At 48.0% G+C, this 25093-nt stretch overlaps 1 protein-coding gene across 1 annotated transcript; it reads right to left on the bottom strand.

The window, feature by feature from the left end:
• Positions 1 to 167: 167 nt before the first annotated feature.
• On the bottom strand, positions 168 to 24500 carry LOC308367629 (uncharacterized protein; the record flags this gene model as incomplete). Its single annotated transcript, XM_080841600.1, has 14 exons — positions 24377 to 24500; positions 12246 to 12317; positions 10868 to 10953; positions 10532 to 10571; positions 10274 to 10354; positions 9880 to 9987; positions 8545 to 8654; positions 6155 to 6203; positions 4805 to 4925; positions 4190 to 4284; positions 4021 to 4086; positions 3316 to 3415; positions 2986 to 3138; positions 168 to 1423 (listed from the first exon to the last, which is right to left on the bottom strand). The coding sequence occupies exons 2-14, from the start codon at positions 12315 to 12317 to the stop codon at positions 168 to 170; spliced, it is 2337 nt and encodes a 778-aa protein (XP_080697726.1). The 5' UTR covers positions 24377 to 24500.
• Positions 24501 to 25093: the final 593 nt, after the last annotated feature.

Genomic DNA, 25093 nt, shown 5'->3' with positions numbered 1-25093 from the left:
AAAACTTTCAGTAAGAAAAATGTTGTTTACAAAAACCCAAAAACATAACATAACACTCTTTTTTTTTCTGTCAAACTTTGGATAACATACTGAAAAGGTAAAACACAGTATAAATACATGTTTAAAAGCAAAAGAAAAGGTCATTGGTGTTCAGACTAATATGGCTTCTAGAAGGTCACCGACTTTGGTAGGTGGTGGCTAGGCGCATGCAGGCGGTAGAAGTCTGTATCGGGTGTGAGTTGTCCAGTGGGTTTGAGGGAGGAGGGTGGAGGCTTTGGAGGCAGTCGCAGCCCTGAGGGGGGCACACAGCGGGCTTGACCCCCCAAGCGGAGGGCTTCTCTGCCGGCAGAGTGGACACAGGGCCTGGGAGAATAGCTAGCGGGAAGAGGAGGCGCCGGAGTGGGGGCCGGGGGGAGGTGGTCGGCAAAGCAGGGGGGCGGTGAGAGGAACATGGAGTCCGGGGTGACCCAGCTGTCCTCGCCCTGGTACTCTTGCTCCTGGGGGAGGTTGGGGGGCGGAGGGGTGCGGAAGCCCGGAGGTGGGGGCGGCAGAGGGGTGGACTCTTCTGAGGGACCGAAGCTGGGTGGGGGCGGGGGGAGAGGGTAAGATGAAATGTCCTCCACAAGTGAGGGACCGCCAATCCCCAGCATTTCCTGAGGGCTGCGGGGCAGGTAGGCCGCCTGCTCCAGGAGCTTCTCCAGGTAGCGGTCCTCCTCCTCTTGCTCGTCCTCCGTGTCCGCCAACGGCTCCCCCTCAGAGAGGTTGTCGTACTGCGACGTGTTGGAGGGCCGGCGGTCGCCCATGGGCGAGGGCACACTGAGGCTCGTGGGAAAGCGGTGGGTATGGCGCGCTATGCGGGCGCCCGGCTCCTCCAGGATGAGCCCCAGGGGTTCGGGGAAGCCCGGGCAGGGGGATGGCGGTGGCGGATCGTCGCTGTAGAGCGGAGGGGGCGGCGGCAGATCCGGGAGATCGGAGAGGTTGAGGGAGTGAGCGCTGCACCTGTCCGGCTCCGGGGTCTGGCAGGGAGGCGGGGGCCACTCAGAGGCGATGGTGCGGGGGGCCACGGGGCCCTGTGGTTCCTTCTGCCCGCATGCCACCGCACTGGGCCGCTGTGCAGATGAACGGAGAGGAGGGGGGCCTGCGCACGGCTGCTCCTCTGGCGCTGGCAGGAACTGGCTGTGCACGAGCACCGGGTCAGGCGAGGGCAGGGGTGAGGGGTCCACGGGCCCCAGGGTCCTCAGCTCTGACTGGGAGCTGGGAGAGGGAGTCTTGTCTGGAGAGATAACGTTCTGTTGGAGCTGCTGAGCCTCGGAGGCGGGGCAGTTACTTCTGGACTGGGGGGCCACACAGGGGGGCTGAACTGGGATCAGTAGAATAGGGCGCTCCAGGCCTAGCGGCTCCTTAGGCTGCTCATCTCCCTTCCCTGCGGATAGGGAAACCATGACAACAGTCAGTTATAGAACAGGAATGTGCACATACATTCCACTAAAGTTCAGGGGCCGTATTCACAAAGAATCTTAGGGCTAAAAGTAGCTCATAAGTGGCGAATTTAGGAGAAACTCCTAAAAATAATGGGCGTGTCAGTCTTAAATGTAGGACTCCTAATTTTTTTTACTAAGAGCAATTCACAAAATATTTTATCCCTAAAAGTAGCACCTAAGTCTAGGACAGCTTAAAACTCCTCATGAGGACTCCTAAGTCACTAAGACCTATTCACAGAAAATCGTAAGATGGCTGCAGCCGACTTGGAATTGATAAAAGACATTGCTTAAACCGTGAAGGTATTAATATTGTCGTAGAATTAGCGCGGGATGCAATGACGCCTTTAAACAACGATGTGTCCCGAAGTGAAATGTTTGGAAACATAAAGATAGCCTATTTGGCTTCGCGGAAAACGCAAATGACGACACTGGGAATCATCATTCAGCCGTTTAATTCATCAAACTATCAACGCACTGTAGACCCCACATCATCCAACAGTTGGATGTACCGATGACTTGTGCATTTCAACGGAGAGCGGTCTGCAGCAGGTTTTTGAGAACTTACCAGCTGGATGCCGCTGGGGTGACAGTGGCTATTGGTCCTGGGACCAGTAGGCTTTCGCTTAGGCTATACGTTTCACGTTTGTTTCGCTTTGATCAATTAAGATTGGAGGGCTTAAAGGGCCGCATGTGCTGATATTTGAAGTGGTCAAGGGCTGGAAATATAATAGCCTAACAGTTTGCTGGGTGCTTTAATTATTACTGCCTTGATTACATGCAATTGCCATATTTTATATTGATCGCTTTATATTTCTCTTAACGTGCAAAGTGTCATTCCCGTTGGATGCACAAACTTGTCATCATGCGTGTGCATTCTGCTAACTGCACTGTCCATAACTATTTAATATGACTTAATTTGAAGCCTAGGTTATTCTCTTATTTTCAGTCGATATAGTGGGATTGTTAGAGAGACGTCACGAATGAGTTTTTAATGAGAGAGCCTGTCAACAACCAATCACCGTCCTCACCCCTTCTAAACTCGTGCATGAGAAGCGACGTCATCCATAGCAACAGAGTTTTTATCTTAAGCTTAGGAGTTGGTATTATCCTTAGTATGAGTAGGTCTCAGAGCCGTTGTGAATCACTTTTAAGAAATTACTCCTACGTAAAAGGTTTAAGCGCGAGTTAGGAGCACTCCTAGTGGTAAGATAAAAGGCTTTGTGAATACGGCCCCAGGTGTGTACAGTTAGTGATACTCTCCTGTGACTCAACTAACAGAGCAATGTGCTGACGTCAAGCTCATGGCTTTGTCACCGTGGGAACACACAAACGAGTCATGCTGGATAAAAAAAATCCGCTGAAGGGACTGGACCAGCAGGAGTGATTACTGCTACCTAGAACTAGAACTAGATCTAGATCTATGAGCTGTATTGGTACAGAGTGGTGTTAAGGATGGGGTAATTGTTGAACGTGTGTGTGTGTGTGTGTGTGTGTCTGAGTATACCTGGGGGTGGCAAGTCCAGCTTCATCTTGCGTAGCTCAGACATTGAAGCCTGCAGCTGCTCGATCACCAGGTCGTCGCTGACACAGTAGGAGGTGGCGATCTCCTCCTGCAGGAACTCCCGTAGATCCTCCAAGTTCATCTTCAGCAGACGCTCTGACCAATGGAAACAATCAGTGTCAGCCCACCCAACCAATCACATCCGCTCAGATAACAGATTACTCCACCCAACCAGTCACATCTGCTCACCACCATGACAACAGTCCTCACTAACATCCCAGTAAGGACATCATATGACATGTCTGGTTGAACTCCTCCTCCTCCTCCACTTACTCTTATGCAGCTTGAGGGCTGTGTAGGCCATGGCCGAGAGGACCCTCTCCCCCTCCATGATGTAGATGTCCCACAGACGCAAAGTAAGCGTGAATGGAGTCTGGAGGGACGGAGGGAGGAAGGGAGGGAGGAAGGGAGGGATGGAGGGAAGAAGGAAGGACACTCAATGCTCAGTTTCAGAAGAAAAAAACACATTCATAATAGTAAAGATGTTTGGTATGAGCAATAATGACAATGTATGACTATTTGTACTTTTTGGGCAGACTATGACTACTGCTCCACAGTAGAAAGCAGAAGTTCCTGTTCTAGTGACAGCATAGACGTGTGTGTGTGTGTGTGTGTGTGTGTGTGTGTGTGTGTTTGTGTGTCTGTGTGGTGATGTAACAGGTCACAGCCCATTTCAGCGCAATTCTATTATTAGAGATGTTCAGAGCATTCCTTTTGCCTTTGGTCACCATGGTGACGCAAGGGACCTTAAGGAAGATGAGGTCTGATTGGATGGCTGTGTAGACTAAGGTCAGTTCTTTCCCTTGGAAACAAACTGGACAAACAACTGCCCACAAACCAACACACATACACAAACATACACAAACACACACACACACACACACACACACACACACACACACACACACACAGCATTGTCAGAAAATGCAGCTTCTCTTCACCTGTTGTGCTTCCCTTCACTTGAAAAGGTTCACTTACCCTGTCGATGAAACACTGCAAGAACCATTTGGTCGTATAGATCCCTGTTGACATCTGCTCTCTTTCCTGTGGAGAGTTAAGACAATGGCAGTGTGAGTGAGTGTGAAATGCCAAGGATAGCCAGAAGGAGCTGAAGAGCAATGGGAGGTCTACGAGTGAAGGGTCTCACCATGTGCTTCTTCAGCTTGGGCAGGAGTTTGGACAGAATCTGCTCGTGATGGTTCTGGAACCGATGGAGCTTGGGGAACCCCGGGATGAAGAAGCCTTCACAGCAAGGCAGAGGAATAGGAACTAGATCACTCACAAGTTCCCGTGGTCGAAGCATTACGTATGACTGACTCATTTCCCAGCCTCTGGACACACGGCATGCACTCTCAGAGCAGAACTAGCCCAATGAGGACAGCCATCCATACTTGTAACTTCAAGATGCTGTAGTTACTACAGTATAGCGGAGATTCTGCCATTCTGGCCAAAGGTTGTTCATATTTGAGCTCAACGGCCAATCACATTATGCCCTTCCCTTCTGTTCTCCTGAAGCAAAGGATTGCTTGGCTGGGGTAGTATATGGCTCAGTCACTATCCTTCCAATCTAGAAGCTGGGACTGTGTACGAACAATAGCGGTTTTTGAGTGCACACACATAGAACTGGCAGCTAGAGAACTATGGGGAGGAATTTGCTGAATTGGACAGAAAGTGTACTGGACTGAAATTACGTCTAATACTACAAAATCCTTTTTGACCACTATTCAGCCTGTCTCTGATTGGCTGCCCAGGCCTGTCTTACCGTGCATTGCATGCTTCTGATTGGTCAGCAGCTGTGACAGGGCCCAGAAGGCATCTTCCTCGTTCATGTACATGAGGAGGATGGCAGCTATCTGGCTCATGCCCTGGCAATAGCTCACCTCCTGTAGGAGAGAAAGAACAGCGTATGGTCAGGCTTACTCACCGAATCAATCAACATCACACACACATACACACACACTCACTAGGAATACATGATAATATCGGCATAAAAGTTTCAGGGAAGCTTAAAAGCAAACTGTTGAAGTAGGAGGAGAATACATTCTAAAAGGGTGACCTAACTAGTTGAAAATTTAAAATGTGTACATTTGTTCATGAATACATTTAGAGTCGAATCAAAGGTAAGGTTTTAGGTCTGTTTCTACAACAAGTAGGCCATCACAATAAGAGTCCTAGGCTCATTCTTGTACAGGAGACACTTGCTTTTCTCTTCAATGACATAAAATCAGTAACGGCAATCAACCAAAATGAGTTTGAAAATCAAATATGGGCAAAAATCCAATATTGTGCATCCCTTACATACACACACACACAGAATACAAACAAACCTACACACAGCCAAAAAGATTGGGTGAAGATGCTCAGCCAAATCTAGCATGTGTGGCGAGTCCTAATGTCCCCTCAGTCTCCCGCTTGACCCACTTTCACATGGGCACGCTGGGGGGAAATGGGGACAGTGGCAAGTGGCCATTTCCTCTGGCTTGCATAGAGGCTTCACACACACACACACACACACACACACACACACACACACACACACACACACACACACACACACACACACACACACCTCTTTGCCTCATACACTGCGGTCAATTTGAGATAAGGCTCACATGAATTCGCACCTCCCTGCTTCCTGTACTGTTCAGGGGAGTTCTCATCAGCTCTTGTGTGTGGGACTGATATCCAGGTCGTGACAGATGTGAGTCTGTCGCACACACACGCACCCCCCACCCCCCCATCACAAGTCTTGGTCTGCTAGGCAACAACGTGTGGCCAAGCAGAAAGGGCATTTTTTGATATTTTTCAGGCAGGCACACAACTCTATTTCATACTCTATGTTCAAAGGTCTGTGTGTGTGTGTGTGTGTGTGTGTGTGTGTGTGTGTGTGTGTGTGTGGTTGAAGCCTGAACCTTATTAATTAAAGACTATGCTGTTTCCTGGGGTGAAGGGTGTGGTGCCTTGGCTTTAACCCCCTCAGCATCAACCGTTCTACCACGTTATGTAACCCACTTTCACACACAAAACAACAGACACGCCCTTATGTATTCAAACACAGTTGTCCTCTGTCCCACATCCTCTTTCACTCTCTAACACACACACCGAAACTCACCGTGTTGTACACAGAGTAGGCTGCCAGCACATGGAAGAGGGATTGTTGCCTGTAGGGAGAGGAGCAGAAGAGAGAACAGTCACTTCTAGCCATTAGGAGTGCTGCTGTTACAAAACACAACCCTCTGCGTCACTTCATGCACTGGTTACTACATCCAAAGGCAAACGCCATCCATTATACATGATGGAGCAGCAGAAAGGGGGATTTCTGCAGCGCTGTGCTGACAAACAGTGACAAGTCCTAGGATGGGGTTAGATGATGGTATAAATGGAGGGGGAGGGGAGAGGAGAGGTGGTGGTGGGAGTGGGAGTGGTGGTGGGAGTGGGGGGTGTCTTTGGGGTGCAGTAAGAGTGAGATCACACGCTCCTCCCTTTAAGTAATCCTTCTTCTTCAGGACCTCCTCCCGCTGGCACTGAAGTATTAATGAAGAGATCTGTGTGTGTGTGTGTGTTGTGTGTGTGTGTGTGTGTGTGTGTGTGTGTGTGTGTTTTGTGTGGGTGTGCAAGAGAGAGATAGAGGAAGAGAGAATGTGCTTGCCTGTGTGTGTGAGTGTGTATGCATGAGTATGTTTGTGCATATCTGTGTGTGTGTGTGTGTGACAGTGTGTGTATGGGTATGTGTGTGTGGGGGTGTGTGTGTGTGTGTGTGTGCATCCATGAGATTTATGTGTGTGACTCTCCACAAGCCTGCAATCTATTAGCCTGTAACGTCTCCCGTTTCCCCCTACACTCGGCAGCAGAGCCAAGCAGACCACAAAACAGCAGAGGAGGCCTTCCAGCCATCCCAGTCCCACCGCACTCAGCCCAGCATGATCTCCTTCTCTCTCTCTCTCTCTCTCTCTCCCCTCCACCCTCTCTCCATCTACACCCTCTCTCCATGTCCACCTCAGGAGGACTGGCCAGTGAGAGAGCGTAAGAAGGAAAGAAAGAAAGAATGAAAGAAAGAGAGAGAGAGGGCACTTCCAGCTCTCCTCACCAACACATTTGCATAGGGCAGACCACAGTTTGCTGCGTATCGTTTCACCACAAGCCTTCCAAGGACTCATGTTTTAGCTACTCTTGGTTCTGTCTGTAGACGGAGGAGAAGCCATAGAAACCCTGCTCACCCAGCCCCTTTTCCTTAAGGTAGGGACCGAGCACACTCTACTCAGAGGTAGGAAGGGCCAGGGCTATTTATAAAGAGCTGGACCGGACAGGACAGGAAACTACAGCTATTGTTACACAGCTAAAACAGCTCCTGTGCTACAGCACTAGGTCTTGTCTGAATGGAGAGAGAGAGAGCGTGGGAGAGAGAGAGAGAGACAAAGGGAGAGAGAGAGAGAGAGAGAGAGAGAGAGAGAGAGAGAGAGAAGGCACAGGTGGGAGAGAGAGAGAGACAGAGGGAGAGAGAGAGAGAGAGAGAAAGAGAGAGGCAGAGGGAGAGAGAGATGTTTAAAACACTACTCAAACACAGTACTCAAACATTTACATTACTGTGTCCTTAAAACACATTATACATTAAAACCCCAACCTGCTGTTTTCCTTTCAAACAGGTTTCTCTTTGTAAGGAGAGGGAGAGAGTGACAAAACAGAAGAGAAGAGAAAGAGGGATCAAGAGAGAGAGAGGGATGGATAGAGACAGAGAGAGAGAGAGCTCCCTGGTCAGTCCTGGCCATTAGCAGCATAGTAAGGCCTTCCAGAGGCCTGGCTGGTACCTGTGCCCATGAGAGCGTGAGCAGAGCGTTGTCTGTGTTGGACACAAACAAACAGCCTTATTCTGGGTCAAGGGTTACTGGCTGACCAGCTGAGACTTCCTGCAAGGTCTCCGTCAGCAACGGCCAACACAACAGGAAGGCCAGCAGAGGCGGCTGGGCCGGAGGAAACACTGTTTTGTTTTGGAGGAGTTTTACAAGATTAGCCGCGGGATGTGTGTGTGTGTGTGTGTGTGTGTGTGTGAGGGCTAGCAGACACAGCGGGAGGCTTGATTTGGCCCTTGCTGGCTCGCTCGTGTCCACGAGATTAAGGAGTCAAACCACAACATGAAAACAAACAGCAGGGAATTTGGGTAATGGGCAAGAGGAGATTATAAGACATGCTGGTGTGAAGAGGAGATTTGCTGTTATGTGTGTGTGTGTGTGTGTGTGTGTTTTGCATGTTTGCGTGTGTGTTGGTGTGGGAGGGTGCGTGTAAATGTGATATGATGTGTGTGTATGCCTCTGATGCATGTGTTCGTGTGTAAAGGAAGTATGCAAATGTGATATGATGCGTGTGTTGGTGTGTGAGGGAGCGTGTAAATGTGATAACGTGTGTGTTGGTGTGTGAGGGAGCGTGTTAATGTGATAACGTGTGTGTGTGTGTGTGTGTGTGTGCTCGGATGGTGATGAGAGTGTCCGAGTGCTTTGGGTAACTCACTTGACTCCAAAGCGCTCCATGAACATGATGTGGTTCCTGAAGGTGCGGTTCACGTCCAGGTCGATCTGCTTGATCTCCGTGGAGAAGCTGCTGGCCTGCTCCTTCATTTTCTGGGCAGACAAACACACATCCTGTAACTCATCTGACCCAGGGACAAGGGGACATATACATGTTGGCTACCCATCGGCAGGTGTCTCAAAACCTACACAGAGTAGAGGAAGGGGGTGGAGAAGAACATTAACTGGTGTTTGTCTCGTTACCATGCTCCCCCTCTTCCGCGCACACACACACACACACACACAGAGAGCTATTTCAGGTCCTGCGGGTTGATTGTGGACCTAGGCTTCTGACTCTGCTGTCGCTACTGACCTCAGTGGCCAGGAGTGTTTTTTTTTAGTATGTATGTGAGTATGTATTGAGCAGATCTGACAGACACACACACACACACACACACACACACACACACACACACACACACACACACACACACACACACACACACACACACACACACACAGACACACAGACACACACACAGCAGACAGCAGAAATGGCTGAGGTGCTAGAACACACTGAACACTCACCGCAGAAACTCTCGCTCACTCTAAACACTCTGAGGTAGCTCCTGAGTCAGGAACAGGAAGTTAACACATACACACACACACACACACACACACACACACACACACACACACACACACACACGCGGGGACCAAAACACCAACTCCAAATGGCCGCATAAGGAACGCCAGTGGATGAGTCATCTTTAAACTGTTAATGTGTGTGTGGCCTTCCGTTGAATGTGTTATGACTACTGGTGTAGGGGCCAGGATTAGGAAGCTCAGAGAGAGGGAAACAGAAGTAACTCTCATACTGACTCTATCAGGCCAGCAGCACAGTAGCCCTGTTCCTGAGGACTACCATTGTCTCACGAGTTATTCTTCCTATTTATCCAGACTAACCAGCTCAGGACATCAGGGACATTAGCAGAGGAATGCCGGGAATGTAACAGTGAAACGATGATGGGAGTTCTATTAGTAGACCCTAGTCAGAATGATGGAAAGAGACACTTCCCACAACATGCTTCCACACACCCAAACACACACTACCCACAACACACCTCCCACCCACCCAAACACACACACCCTCACACACACCCAAACAGTAGGATGATTCATTCTGCTGTGGAATCTGGAAAATGCAGGGTGTCAGATCCCACAGTAAACTGATACGAACCACAGTGAGACACACAGTAGACAACAGCGTCAGAATTCTGAGTGTGTGTGTGTGTGTGTGTGTGTGTGCGCACACGTATGTGTGTGTGCACGCTCTTACCTCGTACTTGCCCATGTTCTCCTTCTTGATCTGCTCCAGGTCCAGTAGCAGTGCCCAGGCCTGGCCCCGGAGCTGGAGAGGAATACCCTTATACACACGCTTCACCATCTTTGGGGTACAGAGAGATTTAGAGAAAGAGAGCGGCAGGGAGAAAGAGAACACAAGTGAGTCAAACCAGATACATTGAGACTTGCCTACAGTGTTATGGTCAAACATTAGGGGAGATCAAAGTGAGGATGGGGAGGCTGCTCTGATAAATATTACACTGAATGACGCGTGTGTGTGTGTGCGCGCGTGTGTATGTGTGTGTGTGAGTGTGAGTGTATGTGTGTGTGTGTGTGTGTGTGAGTGTGTGTGTGTGTGAGTGTGTGTGAGAGTGTATGTGTGTACATACCTTATCACTGCTCCTGTACTTGTCCCACTTCTTCACCATCTTCACCCATTTGTCCACCCTCACAACCTCAAGCACCCTTTGCTGGTTATGCAGAAACAAACAATAACAAAAGTTCAATGATAACAGTTCTACAAACCTTTACATCAAACCTATGGCTCAGAAAGAAACACCCATCCAGATAAAGAGTGTTTCTCAGCCCATCCAGATAAAGAGTGTTTCTCAGGTTTGTGTGGAAAGTGTTTACAAAAGAGTGTTTACCTTCTCCTCCACTGCACTTGGTGTGGATAGTTCCTTCTCACTGTGGCAAACAACAACAACAACAAAAATAGGGTAGAGAACAAAACCAGGTATCACACACAAATATATGTGCACACAAACTTCTAAGCATTTAAAGATTTGTCTTAATATCACCACAAATGTGGTCACAATGAAAAGTGCGTTCAAAATAAAATGAATTATTATTATTATTATAAAGGGCAAAGGGAGGAGAGCTCGCTCCAATACTGCAGTAGTGAAGATGGCCGACCCTGCTGGACTGTGACCGTCAGCTGCAGCGGAGAGGGCAGTGTGCCTGTATGCAGAGAGCCAACTTACTGTCTGAAACCGAAGCGGTCAGTGAACTTGTAGATACTGAAATCGCCATCTTCCCAGGGGTCGATCTTAAGGTCCTTGTGCCTGCCCTAAACACACACACAAACACACACACAAGGGTATGTTGATATGCATAGAGATAATAATAACTCGCCACTTCCTGATGGAAAGCACCACAGCGTATAAGTTACGAGCACTTAGACAGCACTTCTGCCATTCTTATAAACAGTACAGTTGCTAGGGTTTATATGAAACTAATGCCTTATTTAAAGAAATGCTTCAAGCAGAGGCTAATCTCTGCAGACGCCGTCAGCCAAAACATGGTGCAATACAAATCAGCTCGGGAGCACTTTGTTTTCCATGCCAGAGACCACAAGCTCTTTTATTTGCCCCCTCTAAGTGGCCTTTGCTATGGCTGAACCCCATCTGAATGAAAGGGGGGCCTCGTGAAGCGCCTTGTCCACAGGAGGATCAGCCTTCTGCTGCTGTCCCTTCCTAAAAGAACCCCGTTCAGTGGCGTCTGAATTGGGGGTGCATGTGTAAAAAAAAATGCTCCACGGGTCATGTCATAAAACTACTCCTCTGGCTGAACCTTTCCAATTAGAGAAAAGAGAGCAGCATTGTTACTCACATCAGCAAGCAGGGTGTGTGTGTGTGTGTGTGTGTGTGTGTGTGTGTGTGTATGGTGTACTGGGGCGACAGAGCAGCTGTGTAAAATCACAATGACAGCATTCCCCCAGCACACACACATGCATGCATGCACAACCCTAATTCCAGCCTGTGCAGGAACTTCAATATAATCCGATCGAAAGTCAGCCAATATTTCCTCCAACCCCTCTGAGCCAGCAAATGTAAATGAGGCCACTCATTATCCTAATCAATGCTAGCTAATGACCAGCTTCCTGTCTGTGGTCAAACCCTCAACCCTGTTAGATCCTCAGTTTGAAAGGAAAACAGCATGTTGGAAGTCATAATGCATTGGGTTCTAAGGGTACAGTAATGTAAAGGTTTGAGTACTGATACAATAATGAGTGTTTTAAAACTCACTCATACACACACACACACACACAGACACACACACAGACACACAAACAGAGAATGAAACACCTCATACAGGTAAACACAAATCACAGCATGCCATCTGAACAATGCCTTCGGAAACACAGATGATGACTCCTGTTTCAGGCGCATGAATGAGCAGGTCATAATGTTACCTCTGGCTTATGGAACCTGTCATACAGACCGCAGTGAAGAGGATATGCAGCTCACGTTTCAGCTCTGGTTCATACAGATGAGTGTAGCGGAGGGCTCAAAGCTAGGCCAAATAAGACTTAATGTAGCGGAGGGCTCAGGGCTACGCTAACTTCCAATGCACACTAACCTTGTCATACTTTGAGATGATATCCGCTCTTTCCTCGGCTATTATCGTGTCGATGTCCTTCTTCATCTTCATCTGGAGGGAGGGAACAGAGATTAGAGAGGAAACATCCATATGAGACTCTCTCCCACACACACACACACTCACACACAGCAATATTAAACTGCTCCTTCTAGTCTAAAGAGCTATTAGGGATGCAGTGAACAAACTAAATGGTTGGCAACATTGACTTTAGCATAGCTTAGCAACAGGTCATGGTTTCAAGACCCAAGGAGCACATATAGTACAACTACGACTTACATCTCCATCAGTACCTTATGACTTACTTGGCAAGTCACCTTCAGTAAATCTCAAGTCTGCTTCATTAACAAATAAGGAAGATGAGAGTGCCAGAGGCTTAATTGCTGATGCAATGGACTATGAAAGAAACACAGCGGCAGACTACAGTGAACGGTGGGCGCACACACACACACACACACACACACACACACACACACACACACACACACACACACACACACACACACACACACACACACACACACACACACACACACACACACACACACACACACACGTTGGCATATAAGCAGGACGTATCGTACTTCCAGCGCAACCCTAACTGCTCAACACTGAGAGCAGGGGCCACACAGAGAGGCCAAGAGTGAAACGATGGCTGACAGCATGCTGCGGTTACAAAAGGAGGAACAAACATGGCCTGGGGAGGGAGCTGTGTGTGTGTCTGTCTGTCAGAGTGTTTGGAAGAGGGGTGAGGGGTGAGGGTGTGTGTTTTTAATGTTAGGGAGAGTGAAAGGTGCGGGGAGGGAGGGTGAGAGAGAGAAAATAACTATCTTTGTGTGTGTGTGTGTGTGTGTGTGTGTGTGTGACCAGGTGTGTGTGTGCTGACTAAGGACCACAGCACATGTGTTTGAGTGCTGAGGGGGAGTCTGGTGGGAGAGGTCAGGCACAAGTGAAAGAGCAGACCTCAGCTGCTAACATTAAGCCAAGTTGTGTGTGTGTGTGTTTCTGTGTGTGTGTGTGTGTGTGTGTGTGTGTGTGTTTCTGTGTGTGTGTGTGTGTGTGTGTGTGCGCATGTGCGTGTGTGCGTACATGCATGTGTGTGACGAAAAAGACAGCGAAAGAGTCTTCCGTCCCATGCCCAAAATAGTACCGCAATACTTCTGCAGCTTGACTCTTGGCACATACAGTGATGCACTTTGGGCAAGAATAGTAGATGTAGGCTAAAGACCCACAGACCTACAGAACATGGAGTTTGGGTCAACACACACACACACACATTCACACGCACACATTCACATTCACACAAACACGCAGACACAAATCGTGGTTGTAAAATTCTTGTAAACCTTTACATTTTGGCCAGCTCCAGTACTGTAAATCCTGCCAGCTTCAGCTGTTTATCTCCCGTGTCTGTCACACACACATGGTGCCTTCCAGGGCCTGTGCTGAGGATTATGGGAGCTGTTCCTGAGAGTGGGACTGCTCTGCTCTCACAACACAAGTGACCATGCAATGACAACAGATGACTCGGTTATGCGTGGGTGCAACAACTGTGTGTGTGTGTGTGTGTGTGTGTGTGTGTGTGTGTGAGTGAGTGAGTGAGAGTGAGAGAGAAAGTGTGAGCGAGAGAGAGAGAGAGAGAGAGACACTCAGCAGCATATGTTTGCATTAGAGGGTCGTGGGAGGCCAATCCCCATGCCTGACAGACAGCTGCCAGGCCTGACCCCCCCCCCCCCCCTCCTCCCTACACAGGTAGCCTAATCTGAGCCCACTATCCTGTCCCTTCCTCTGGCTCTCGCACTCTGTCTTTCTTTCTCTCTTTCTCTCCTTCTCTCTCTCTCTCTCTCTCTCTCTCTCTCTCTCTCTCTCTTTTCAAGTCTTTCCACCCCTCAGCCCCCTCTCCCTGAGGCAATTAACAAAGTAGAGGTGGGGGGAAAAAATCAATATAGTGCGGTATTGCGATATATTTCAGCTCAATATTGTTTCGATAAAGCGGTGCCAGGCATCACAATATTTATTTAATATTATGATTTTAATTTTGGCACACACATCCACTCTGAAAACTCCTGAGGTACACAAGGCGGTGCAAGAACTCGTTCCTCTCTTGCGTCTCCGTGGATATTGGAAAGGAAGTTAGCGTTGAGAAGAAAAGTTCCCATGTCGTGATGGCTGCGGACACGCAATTCAGTCCTGTCCCTTCTCCTTCTTCTTGCCATCACTTTCACTTTCACTCTCTCTTGTTATTTTTGTAACCATTTCCACACACCTGTTCTGCTTTCCTGTTGCTTTTTGTTTTGTCCGACTCCCACACATTCCCTGCAAAGACAACTGTTTCTCTAGCACGGGACACTGACCAGAGGGTCAAAGAGAGCCAACACACAGCTGTGTGGTTGCTGACGTCACACATTTCAGGAATCATCAAGTCGTCATAGTAATACGTAATACGTAATATAACAGAGAGATGGAGAAAGACAGACAGAATGCGATAGAGACAGAGAAAGAGAGAAAGAGAGACCGGTTGGGTCATATTGTTTTAACTCCCATTCTCTGTGGACATTACACTCTGTATACATCTACAGGACCTAGGACCAAAGACACCCTACCACATAAAGCTTGCAAGACAGCCACACTTTGGGACCCAGAGCTGCTTGGGTATAGGGTGGGCACACTGGGTAGTCTTCATGTAAAGAGCAGCAAAGCAAGCGCTGACCACTGAGAGAGGTGGAGAGCCAGGAGGGAATGTGCTGAAGAGTCTGGGTTTCGTCCGGAGTCACTCAGCTGACAACGCAGACAGGAGAGCGGGTTTCATGCGTAGGGCGTGACACTGTGACCTGCCATTTCGGTCAGGCATGTGAGGTATTACAAGTGAGAGAGAGAGAGAGAGAGGAGACAGGCAGATATGGAGACAGGCAGATATGGAGACATGGGTGTCAAAGGAGAGAGGCAGAGGCAGATTTTGATAATGATAAATCTGTAAAAAAAAAAAGAAAAAGAAAGTGACTGAGAGAAGGCACTGAAGGGAGGTGAAGAAGTTCTGAGTGTGAAAGGTGGTGTTGGTTTTATAAAATGACAACTCGGAGTAAGATGTGTCATGGTAACATTTCCCCTCTCTGACCATAGCGGTCTATATCAGGCCTGCCTGATACTATTGCATTATGGGAAATCGGAGGTTAAAAATAAAAATGGGCAGAAAAAAACATAATGGTCTCAAAACCTCAAACATAGCTGAGAAACGAAGCCGAGAAAAGCCAAAAAGAATTTAAAGCAACAGTGTGTAACTTTTTAAAGCAACATTACGTAACAATTTAAGAAACTCTAAATAAGAGTTTAAAAATGATCTTGGTGGTACACTGACCCTTTTATATGGCCTCTGCCACTGCCTCAGCAGGGCAAGTATGCTTGGTATTGCACTGTAACTTTGGTGTACAGGACGCGACATCTCTTGTGAGAACGACATAATGCTTTATCGCACCGCCTCATGCAAGCAACAACTAGACAAATGTGCTAGCTATAAGAAGAAGCTAATGCAGTATTCTCTGTATAGACATCATGGCAAAGGCGACGAAGAAACTGACAAAGGAGTTGTCAGAAGAAAGCAAAGAAGAGAAAAAGTAAGAGTAACTGAGCAAGAGACTGAGCAAGAGTCTCGGACTGGTTTTTACTTGTTTGCGAGAGCTAAAAGAGACAGAAGGATGCAAGTCAGATGCCAAGGTGGCTTTCTTTCTGGCTAGTCAGTAATAACATATTAGCTCTCTTGCTATGTCTTGTGTTGCGCTTCCTTGATGTTTGGCTGTGTTAGGAAAGTTGTCAACTTGCAGTTTTTTATCATAAACATCCCTGACAATGTTATTCATGAAAGAATGCAACATAGGCTGTCATCCCTGCCTCAAGGCCTCACAGAGATACAGTTCTTCCAGATGCTCAAAGTCCTCAACCTCAGTCCTGTCACTTACACCAAAAAGTTTGATCAGTCTTCGTCAATCTTTTGCAAGTTAGCCTTGGAATTTTAGCAACTTAGTTAACTAGTTTATAACTTAGTTAACTAGTTGTCTTCTAATAAATCACACTGCCCTATGTATATTATGCATAATGTGTGCCTTTATCATGTCGCCAACAACATGTTATTATATTTGTGCTTACGACAGTGGTATAGAAGTGAGCTGGTAGATGGGTCTAATTTTAAACCAAAAATAATCTTTTATAATAGCCTAAATCCTAAATAGATAATAACTGCATTGGTTGACACAGTGTGCTGCTCATAGAGGGGAAACACATTGCCTCAGAGAGCCTTTGAGTGTTATTCAGGAACTGGACCATTGGCACAGAAATGATTATGTTCCCTGGCAATGCGCCACCTGACAGAGACAACGCTGTGTCGACGTTTTTGGCCATTAAAAGGTGACAGGGCAAAGTGAGAAGCCACTCCTCCAGCTCAGTCCAGTGACCATCTTGCTCTGGTTTGGGATTAATCAGGGTGAACTCCGCTGGATTAGACCCCCTGGGTTGACGACGTGGGATTAGAGCAGCATCTGTGATGTGATGGGCTCGAAGAATCAGAGGGCACTTGCCCATGGCCTGAGCTTCTCACACACACACACACACACACACACACACACACACACACACACACACACACACACACACACACACACACACACACACAAACACAAACACAAACACAAACACAACTCCTTCCCCCAAACGAGCCAGGTTTGACTTTTGACCTTGTAACAATTGCATCTGTCAGCAGCACAGTATTCCAATTCCGAGACCAGGCTTTTCCCAAAGCCAGAACGCATATCCTGCTCCTTTTAAATCAAACATAGATTCCGCAAAGGGAGATGGACTGAGAGAGCAGATGGGTAAAAAGTATGTAGAGGAGGGAGAGAGGGTGAACGAGTAGGTGAATGAGTGAGAGTGGACAAGTAAGAGAATGAGCAAAAGGGAGAGAAAGAGATAGAAAGACACAAGGACAGAAGGACAAACAAAGATAAAAAGTGGCTGACAGATGTGTGTTAATGAGTGAGGTCTGTTGCTTCACTCCTCCACTGCAGTGGAAAGCAGGAAGAGATCTCAGCTCAGTGTCACTGCTGTGCAGACTGCCGTCAGACAGAGACACAAAGAGACACGGCTGGTCTGGAGTCAGTGATGCCTGAGGGACTGTAGATGGGGGGGGATGGGTGCTGTGTGGCAGAGCAGTTATGCTGCTTCTCAGCTTGCGTGAGAGCCAGACTCCAAACAGAACCAAAGACGGGTGAGGGGATTAAATATGCATGGCAGGTCATCATGGTGGGGGGTGGTAGGGATGGAGGGTGGAGGAGGTGGCATCAATCTTACGTCTCACCTCTTCTTGCCACTCAGATAAACCACTTTGGTGTTCCTGTGTGTGTGTGTGTGCGAGAGTGAGAGTGTGTGTGTGTGTGTGTGTGTGTGTGTGCAAAGCTAGGTTCACGAGGAGGAGAGGTGACTTTACAGACAACACAGCTGCGAGCCGACACTAGACGAGACGGAGCCCTCTCCTCCGCACACTGATCCCACACCTCAGAGACACACACCCATCATCACACTAGGGAAGCAGAAGAGAGATTAAAAATGGAGGAGACCTCTCCTCTCTCTCCTGCGCACACTGATCCCACACCTCTGAGACACACACCCATCACACTAAGGAAGCAGGAGAGGGATTAAAAATGCATAGCTGTGCCAGACATGACCTGAGAATAAACTCACATCTGTAGGCTACTCAGGTCCAGGCTTACAAGGCAGACACACATTGGCTGGCCTCCCTCCCTACCCAAGGGAAAACAGAGCTGAGGAGCTATACAGTTAGCGATGCTAACATGCTACACATTTATGGTACTAGCCTTAACAAAGACATTTTCACTAGAGGCCACTCACTGCTAGCACTCGTTGCCTGATGATAGATAATACAAAGATCTCATGCTCAGAAGACCAATTATGTTAAGATGGGCTGCCTTATTTTCAACAGCAGTCAGGCTACATTCTGGTCCCTGGGACAACCGCAGAGAGCAGACTATGGAATCTTACCAACATGGCTAGTCCACCATTACAGAGGTCAGAGGGGGGAGGAAGAAAAACACACACACACACACACACACACACACACACACACACACACACGCACACGCACACGCACACATAAACCTCATAGCAATAGCTCCATGCCTCCAGATTGACCATCAGCACTGTTTAGAAAAGATAGAGCAGTGAATTCCTTTGGAGTTGATTGACCTGTGCTAAATTCACGGTCCGGCCAGAATGCGTGGTTGAGGAAACAGAGTGGTTGATGACTCTGAGAATGGCATCACTTCAGACTGACGCATAGTTGGACACGTCTGGGGGCGGAGTGTTGCCAAAAACGGGAGAGGAGGCTCTGGCCGCAAGCTGACAGCGCTTCATGAAGCCATCAGGGCAAGGGGGAAAGAGAGAAGAGGATAGAGGGAAGAGGGAAGAGGGAAAAGGAAAGCCCCTCTTAGAGGGGAACTGACTGCTGACCAGTGAGACGGGAAGCCAAGCCTTGAGCAACACACAAAAGCCCCAACTAATGGGGTGGTAATGACATTAGAGAGCTATAGGACACTGGTGGACCGCAGTGAGAGGGCACATTTTTTTTTCTCTCTCTCTAAAACAAGCACAAACTATTTATTTCTCTTCCTCGTCTGCATACCTCATCTTTATCTCTCTTACATGCACACATATACACAAACTTTACTACAAGCAACCAACCCAACCCCACCATCACGCTCTCTCTCCTTAAGGACACACACTGCCTCCGTCTCTCAACCCCCCTACCCCACACACACATGCGCACACTTTAATTTAGCACTGTTCTAACAGGAAGGTGCTGTCACCAGCAGCCACATGCTCTCTATTAGTGAAGAAAGGGCTCTTGCATGAGTACGTGTGTGTGTGTGTGTGTGTGTGTGTGTGTGTGTGTGTGTGAAAGAACTAGTCTGTTGCCATGGAAGAATGTACAGATTTCCGTAACATAGCTAGGCGTTGGGGTGTTTGTTGGGGAGGGAGTTCTGGTTAGTGAAAGGTGCCCTGTTTTGATGAGGGAGTGTATGTAGACCTTTGTGTCCGCAGCAAACTCTTAGCACACTGTATGTGTACGGTCATCAGTCAACCAGTGGGCTGCACAGTAGAAATGAAAGCAGGAGTTCCCCAGTGGGTTTTTTCCTGCCTGAGTGAGTATATAGGCTGTCTGTGCATGCTTGTTTGTGTGTGTGTGCTACTTGTGTGTGTGTGTGCATGCTTTTGTGTGTGTGTGTGTGTGTGTGTGTGTGTGTGTGTGTGCGCGTGTTTGCGTGCACTTTGGTGTGTTCCCTATTGCATATACACCGATTCACCTCTGGTCCAGCATGTTATTTTTGTGGAAATGAAGCCTCTCTGTTTTGGTCTTTTCCCTTCCCAACAAGTACATTCCAGCCCAGAGATCAACACAGAGAGCTGAAAATAGCACCGCTCTTTGTTGGAAACTTCTGTACACAGACGAGAGGAGAGGAGAGGAGAGGAGAGGACAGACTCCCCCTGGTTAATCCTCTGTAGTCAGTGGACTTCCTCAAGCTGTTCACCGCACCAACTGCACCTCTTCAACAGCCCGCAGTCATGTGGATCAATGTGTGAAACTACTGTACTGAAACTGAAATATCACTGTTCTGGCTATGGCCATGTAAATGAAGAGCTAACGCTTCATATCACTGTTCTGGCTATGGGCATGATGTTAATGTAGAGCTAATGGTAACATTTACCACAAACTACACATAAACTATCACCACCTGGTTAAAACTTGAGGTATGGTGCTGCTCAGACGCTGGTTTGGTGCAGTACCATCTGGCCAAAAAGCTACTGTGGTCCAGACTGCAGGGGCACCAACAGCACCTTTCAGACGGTCATGGTCATGAGCACTGAAACCTCACCCCACTATTATTGCTATATTAATGCAGCTAGTCCTGCAGATACTAAACTGGTCTTTCTACTGTTGTTTGTACGCGCACTTGTGCTGTTGTGATGCTGTAGTGCTTCCGCGTGCGTGCCTTCTGACCTGTATAACCCCTGTAGTGCAGGCTCCTGTGACTCTCTTAGACTGCAGAGGTAAGCGCTGAGGATGCCCTTTGGGGCCGCTCCCGGGGCTCGCATCTAGCGGTGCGTGCAACCCCATAAACAATGAGCGATTGTTTGCCTGCGCACTGCCACTTCCTGAGAGGATGCCGTGAATCATGAGACGGAGGGCCGGCAGAAGCGGCCCGAGAGGTTGAGCCCTGGGAGGTTAAAGGGCAAGGGGGAACGCCAGTGACGAAGCAGAACAACGATAACCTTTGGGGAAAAGGAACGGTTTTTTTTCACAACAGTGGTTCCTTTGTACAAACCTGACTTCAGCCACTTAACGCCAGAGGTAAACAGAGCAACACACACACACACACAGCAAATGTCATGTTTATGCCCCACTACAAAAACACAAAGAACATGGCCTTCAGGCAAAGCCCCGACAAACCCCTTGGCCCACTTCATGTGTGATCCATATGCTTACGCATCTGGAAAATGCGCTTTTCATAGCAACAGAAGCGTTCATGCTGTTTGCACACAGACTGTGTTAACATCCTAATACGACCTCAGCAGTAGCAGTTAGCTGCCAGTTCCAGCCGAGCGCTGCACACACACCGGGTCAGGGTAGTTCAGAGGAACATTAAACACGGTGCTCCGCTACGCTAACTCAGCCAGACCTTTCCCAACCCAGAGGCTCTCTCTCCACCCCACACACACACAGGCCCAGGGGCCAAAGAGACCTCAAGGAAGCCTTTGTTCCAATGAGCCAGCCCGTGCTGCGACACTGCAGTGCTCATGTCTGCCATGATGATGATGTTAAAAAAAAAAACACAGGGACACAAAACCATGCCCCATGGGAAAACACACTGCTGAACACAGCAAGCCCAGAATAACAGGGTCCTGAAAAGGGGGGCAAGTTCATATGTGTTTATGTGTGTGTGTGTGTGTGTGTGTGTGTGTGTGTGTGTGTGTCTTGGTCCCTTCTCCTAAGCGTCCTCGCCCGCACTCGTCTGGGGACTGCCCTCCGACAATGCCCCCCTCTAAAAACAACCAACTAGGGTCAGAGGGGAATGAAGTTTCCACTCCACCCTGGACTTCCCCACTGTCTGAGAATGCCTGACCACTGTACCCCCCCTTGCTGAAGTGCTGGTATCAGACTGCCTTTTCCCACACTGAAGGAAGGAAGGAAGGGAAACCAGACAGAGACACTGGACTCTACAGAGCAGCTACACAAGCGTACTTAAAAATGAATGACTGGGTTTACAGCACGAACGACTACAGCAGCGATTCCTCCTAGTGAAAAACAGCACTTCATGTGCGCAGTGTCTGAGATGCCCCTGTGCTTTCGGAAACAGTGGCAGTCACTGAAGGAAGAAGGAGAAATCAAGCGCAACATCAGTGCATTTAAAAGAGCTCTGAATTCTTTGCAACCTCCCCCCCCCCCCCCCCCCCCCCATCACAACCTGACTTCCACTGAGAATGCAGTGTGTGTGTGTGTGTGTGTGTGTTTGTGTGTGTGTGTGTGTGTGTGTTCAGGCACGTGCTCGCACACAAACTCAGACATGGCCAATGACTCAGCTGACCTGGGGGTGCACATTGTGTCTGTCTCACATCACAGAGAAAGCCTAACCGAGTCAGAGAGAGAGGGAGCAGAGAGGGAGACAGAGAGAGGGAGCAGAGAGGGAGACAGAGAGAAAGGATGCAGAGAGGGAGACAGAGAGAGGGAGCAGAGAGGTAGACAGAGAGAGAGGGAGCAGAGAGAGAGACAGAGAGAGGGAGCAGAGAGAGAGACAGAGAGAGAGGGAGCAGAGAGAGGGAGACAGAGAGGGAGACAGCGAGAGAGGGAGCAGAGAGGTAGACAGAGAGAGAGGGAGACAGAGAGAGAGACAGACAGGTTGAGAAGGGAGAGATGATTCATACACTCTTCAGTTGCGATCACTGACACTGTCAGTCATCCAGTCCTTCACACTTTGAGGTTCTTTTAACAACAGCTGATGTGATCCATATTCCCATAGGCTGAGGGGAACAGAGCGTCAGTAGCCCAGTCATCTCCTTCGCCTGCTGGGGAAGATGGCAGGTTAGAGCCCAGGGATCCACTGCACACACTACTGGATTTCCACTCTTAATCTCCAACTCAAGGTCACAGGGCAGAGCAGAGCAAACAGATCTCCACCTCCCGCTCCGAGGTGAGACAGCGTGTCACTGAGTCACTCTTCCACCATGCCTCCTACTCTCTTCCACCAGGTTGGCAACAGCACACCAGCCACCACTGTCACAAGGGCTATTTATAGGTGGAAGCCCTTTCCTTTTTGCTTCTCCTTCCATCCATTCTCCCTTCTTACAAATGTGCTTATTTTCCTTTCTATTGTGTACTAGTGCTACTGGTGCTTCACAACGTCATCAGCTCCATGTGAACAACACCATATTGAATCACCACTGCTTCAACTTCATCGTATCTAGAACAGCCTCTAAAACCAACATGTGTGCATGAACTAATGCCAAGGCAGTGCTCAAGGATGGTTGTACCGTACGGCACAATATGTTTCTCTTTCAAGGACTTTTTCTAACAAACAAAAAAAAACTGTGGAGATGCTGGACTCTGTTCGCCCGTATAGGGGAGGACAGATGCTAAATGTGTGCTCAATTAATCCAGTTACAACGAGAGCTTTCAGAACTGTGAAAACTGGAAATATCCGTGGAAATTTGCGCTGCCTGACTTCGCCTGTGAAAACGAGCCAAGACCGGGCAGTGGCAGCATACGGGATTGGTGCGGCCGTCTCCAGGGAACTCACTTCTGTGTTCTGCCCCACCTTTGTCATAGCCTACAGCGAGAGGAAGCGGGCCTTGTAACCGCTGCTGATGCTTCCTGTTCTAGTCTCGGCTGATGTTTGTTTGCTCCACTGCATCTGCCGTGATTACAAGGGGCCTAACATAGGCACTCATCCAGAGAACTCCGAGCGAGCTACACACGAACCAGAGGTTAGAGCGTGAGTCAGAGAGGTTCTTACAGTGTAAACTGAGGAAAACACTGGTAGGACTCAGCTGGTTCACATGCAAACCGCTGCTTCTCTAATAGATAGCGTGCGCAATTTAGTCACGAAGCAGCAGTCCCTCTCAAGCAACATCACGGGATGAGACTTAGTTCGGTTGCCTATGTAAAAAAAAAAAAAAAAAAACTTAGAAAAAACATTACTGAGGAGAAAGTGCATGTGGGCTATCGAATCGAGGAGGCTGTGTGGGACTGATCATCGCACTCTGACACAAACGTTTAAAGGACAAAAAAAAGTATCAGGAAGTTGAGACGTTAAGCTTTCATGATGCCAATAGAAGAATAGCAAAATGCCAGGAAACTTGGATAGTTAAATCATTTTGTGTATTTCAAAAACAACCCACATTTGACATACACTCGGGGCCATGTGCAGTGAGAATTTGTTTAATTTACATAGGAGAACTGACTCAAACAAATAGGCTAACGTTATTTGTATATCCACAAGCTTAACGTTAGCATTTATCTAGTTCTGAAACGCATGAAAGTCCAAACCAAAAGTTTTTTCAAGTAGATTACATTCATTACAGAGGTGTTTTAGATGCTGAAGGGGACATCTACGTTTGCGGTGACACGTTGACACTCTGGGCACTGCTATTTGGCATTTGAAAGAGGGAACCGTTCCCTCGCAATTAAAGTTACACGCGTAGTGATAGGTTAACGTTACATGTGTGAGTTATTGATAAGTACAGCTAGCTACCTACAACAACTGGTTAGCAGACAATCAACCAGTTCAATGTTTTTTGGTGAGGAAAAAACCCTGCTCAGGCAGCTAACGTTAAAGTATCATTGATCAATACCTTGTTCAGGTTAAGTCGTAAAGTCGCACGAAAACAGCTCTTATTTAAAGTAGTGTGAATGAAAATGCGCGTCCACCGAGAGGGCTTTCTTGCCTTCATCAAGGGAGCAGAAAGCCTTGTTCTTCCCCTACGCTAGCTAGCTAGCGTTGCCGCTACCTCCAAACGCTGTACAATTTGCCACTAAAACACAAAAGGCAACTTACCTATTCGTATGTTTCTTCTGCACTTCACAGGCAGCAAAAGAAGGATCTCTTTTCATTATTTCGTCGCTCGAAGATGGGTAATTTTGGAGGTGGCTAGCTCCGTGTGACAGTGATGTGAGCCAGGACGCTCATCGCGACACTGTCTGTATCAGACAACAGCAGCTAGGACGCATTTGCCCCACATGCCACGAACCGCAGCTGTCGGAATGCCACTACCGACAGCCTTGTACAAGGCAGCTGCGGAAACTTTCTCACGGGGCTAAATAAAAGGCAACGCAACTGGCTAGATGATTTCGGTTAACATTTACTCCACTCCACTCCACCCCACTCCTATCAATTGAATGTTTAGATTCTCCATCCGCAAATGTGAAGCAGAAATAAGTGGGTGTGGTCTCGAAGCCGTTGCACTGGTTTATGATCAACTGAACAATCCTCACTAAAAATTATTTGTGAAAGACTGACCTTGCAGCTTGGTTATGTTTGACATCACTCGTTTTCGGCATGAGAAGACGATATTAGTTAAAGATTTTATGCTTTATGTCAGAATGTTGCCATTTTTTTTGTTTTGTTAAAAACGTGCATTCTGAAGACGAATTATTTCTATTAAATTATAATTTCTAAAAGATAGGTACAAAATGTGCTGTGTTCGTAGACTTTTGTAGAAGTGACATGCTCATTTTCTGTTGTTTCGCAACTTTTCTCAAAGTTTTGGTTCTT

Source organism: Sprattus sprattus, assembly GCF_963457725.1.
Source record: "Sprattus sprattus genome assembly, chromosome: 7".
In the NCBI taxonomy this organism is placed as follows: domain Eukaryota; kingdom Metazoa; phylum Chordata; class Actinopteri; order Clupeiformes; family Clupeidae; genus Sprattus; species Sprattus sprattus.
Note: the sequence above shows the minus strand (reverse complement) of the source record. Positions and strands in the feature narration are given on the sequence as shown.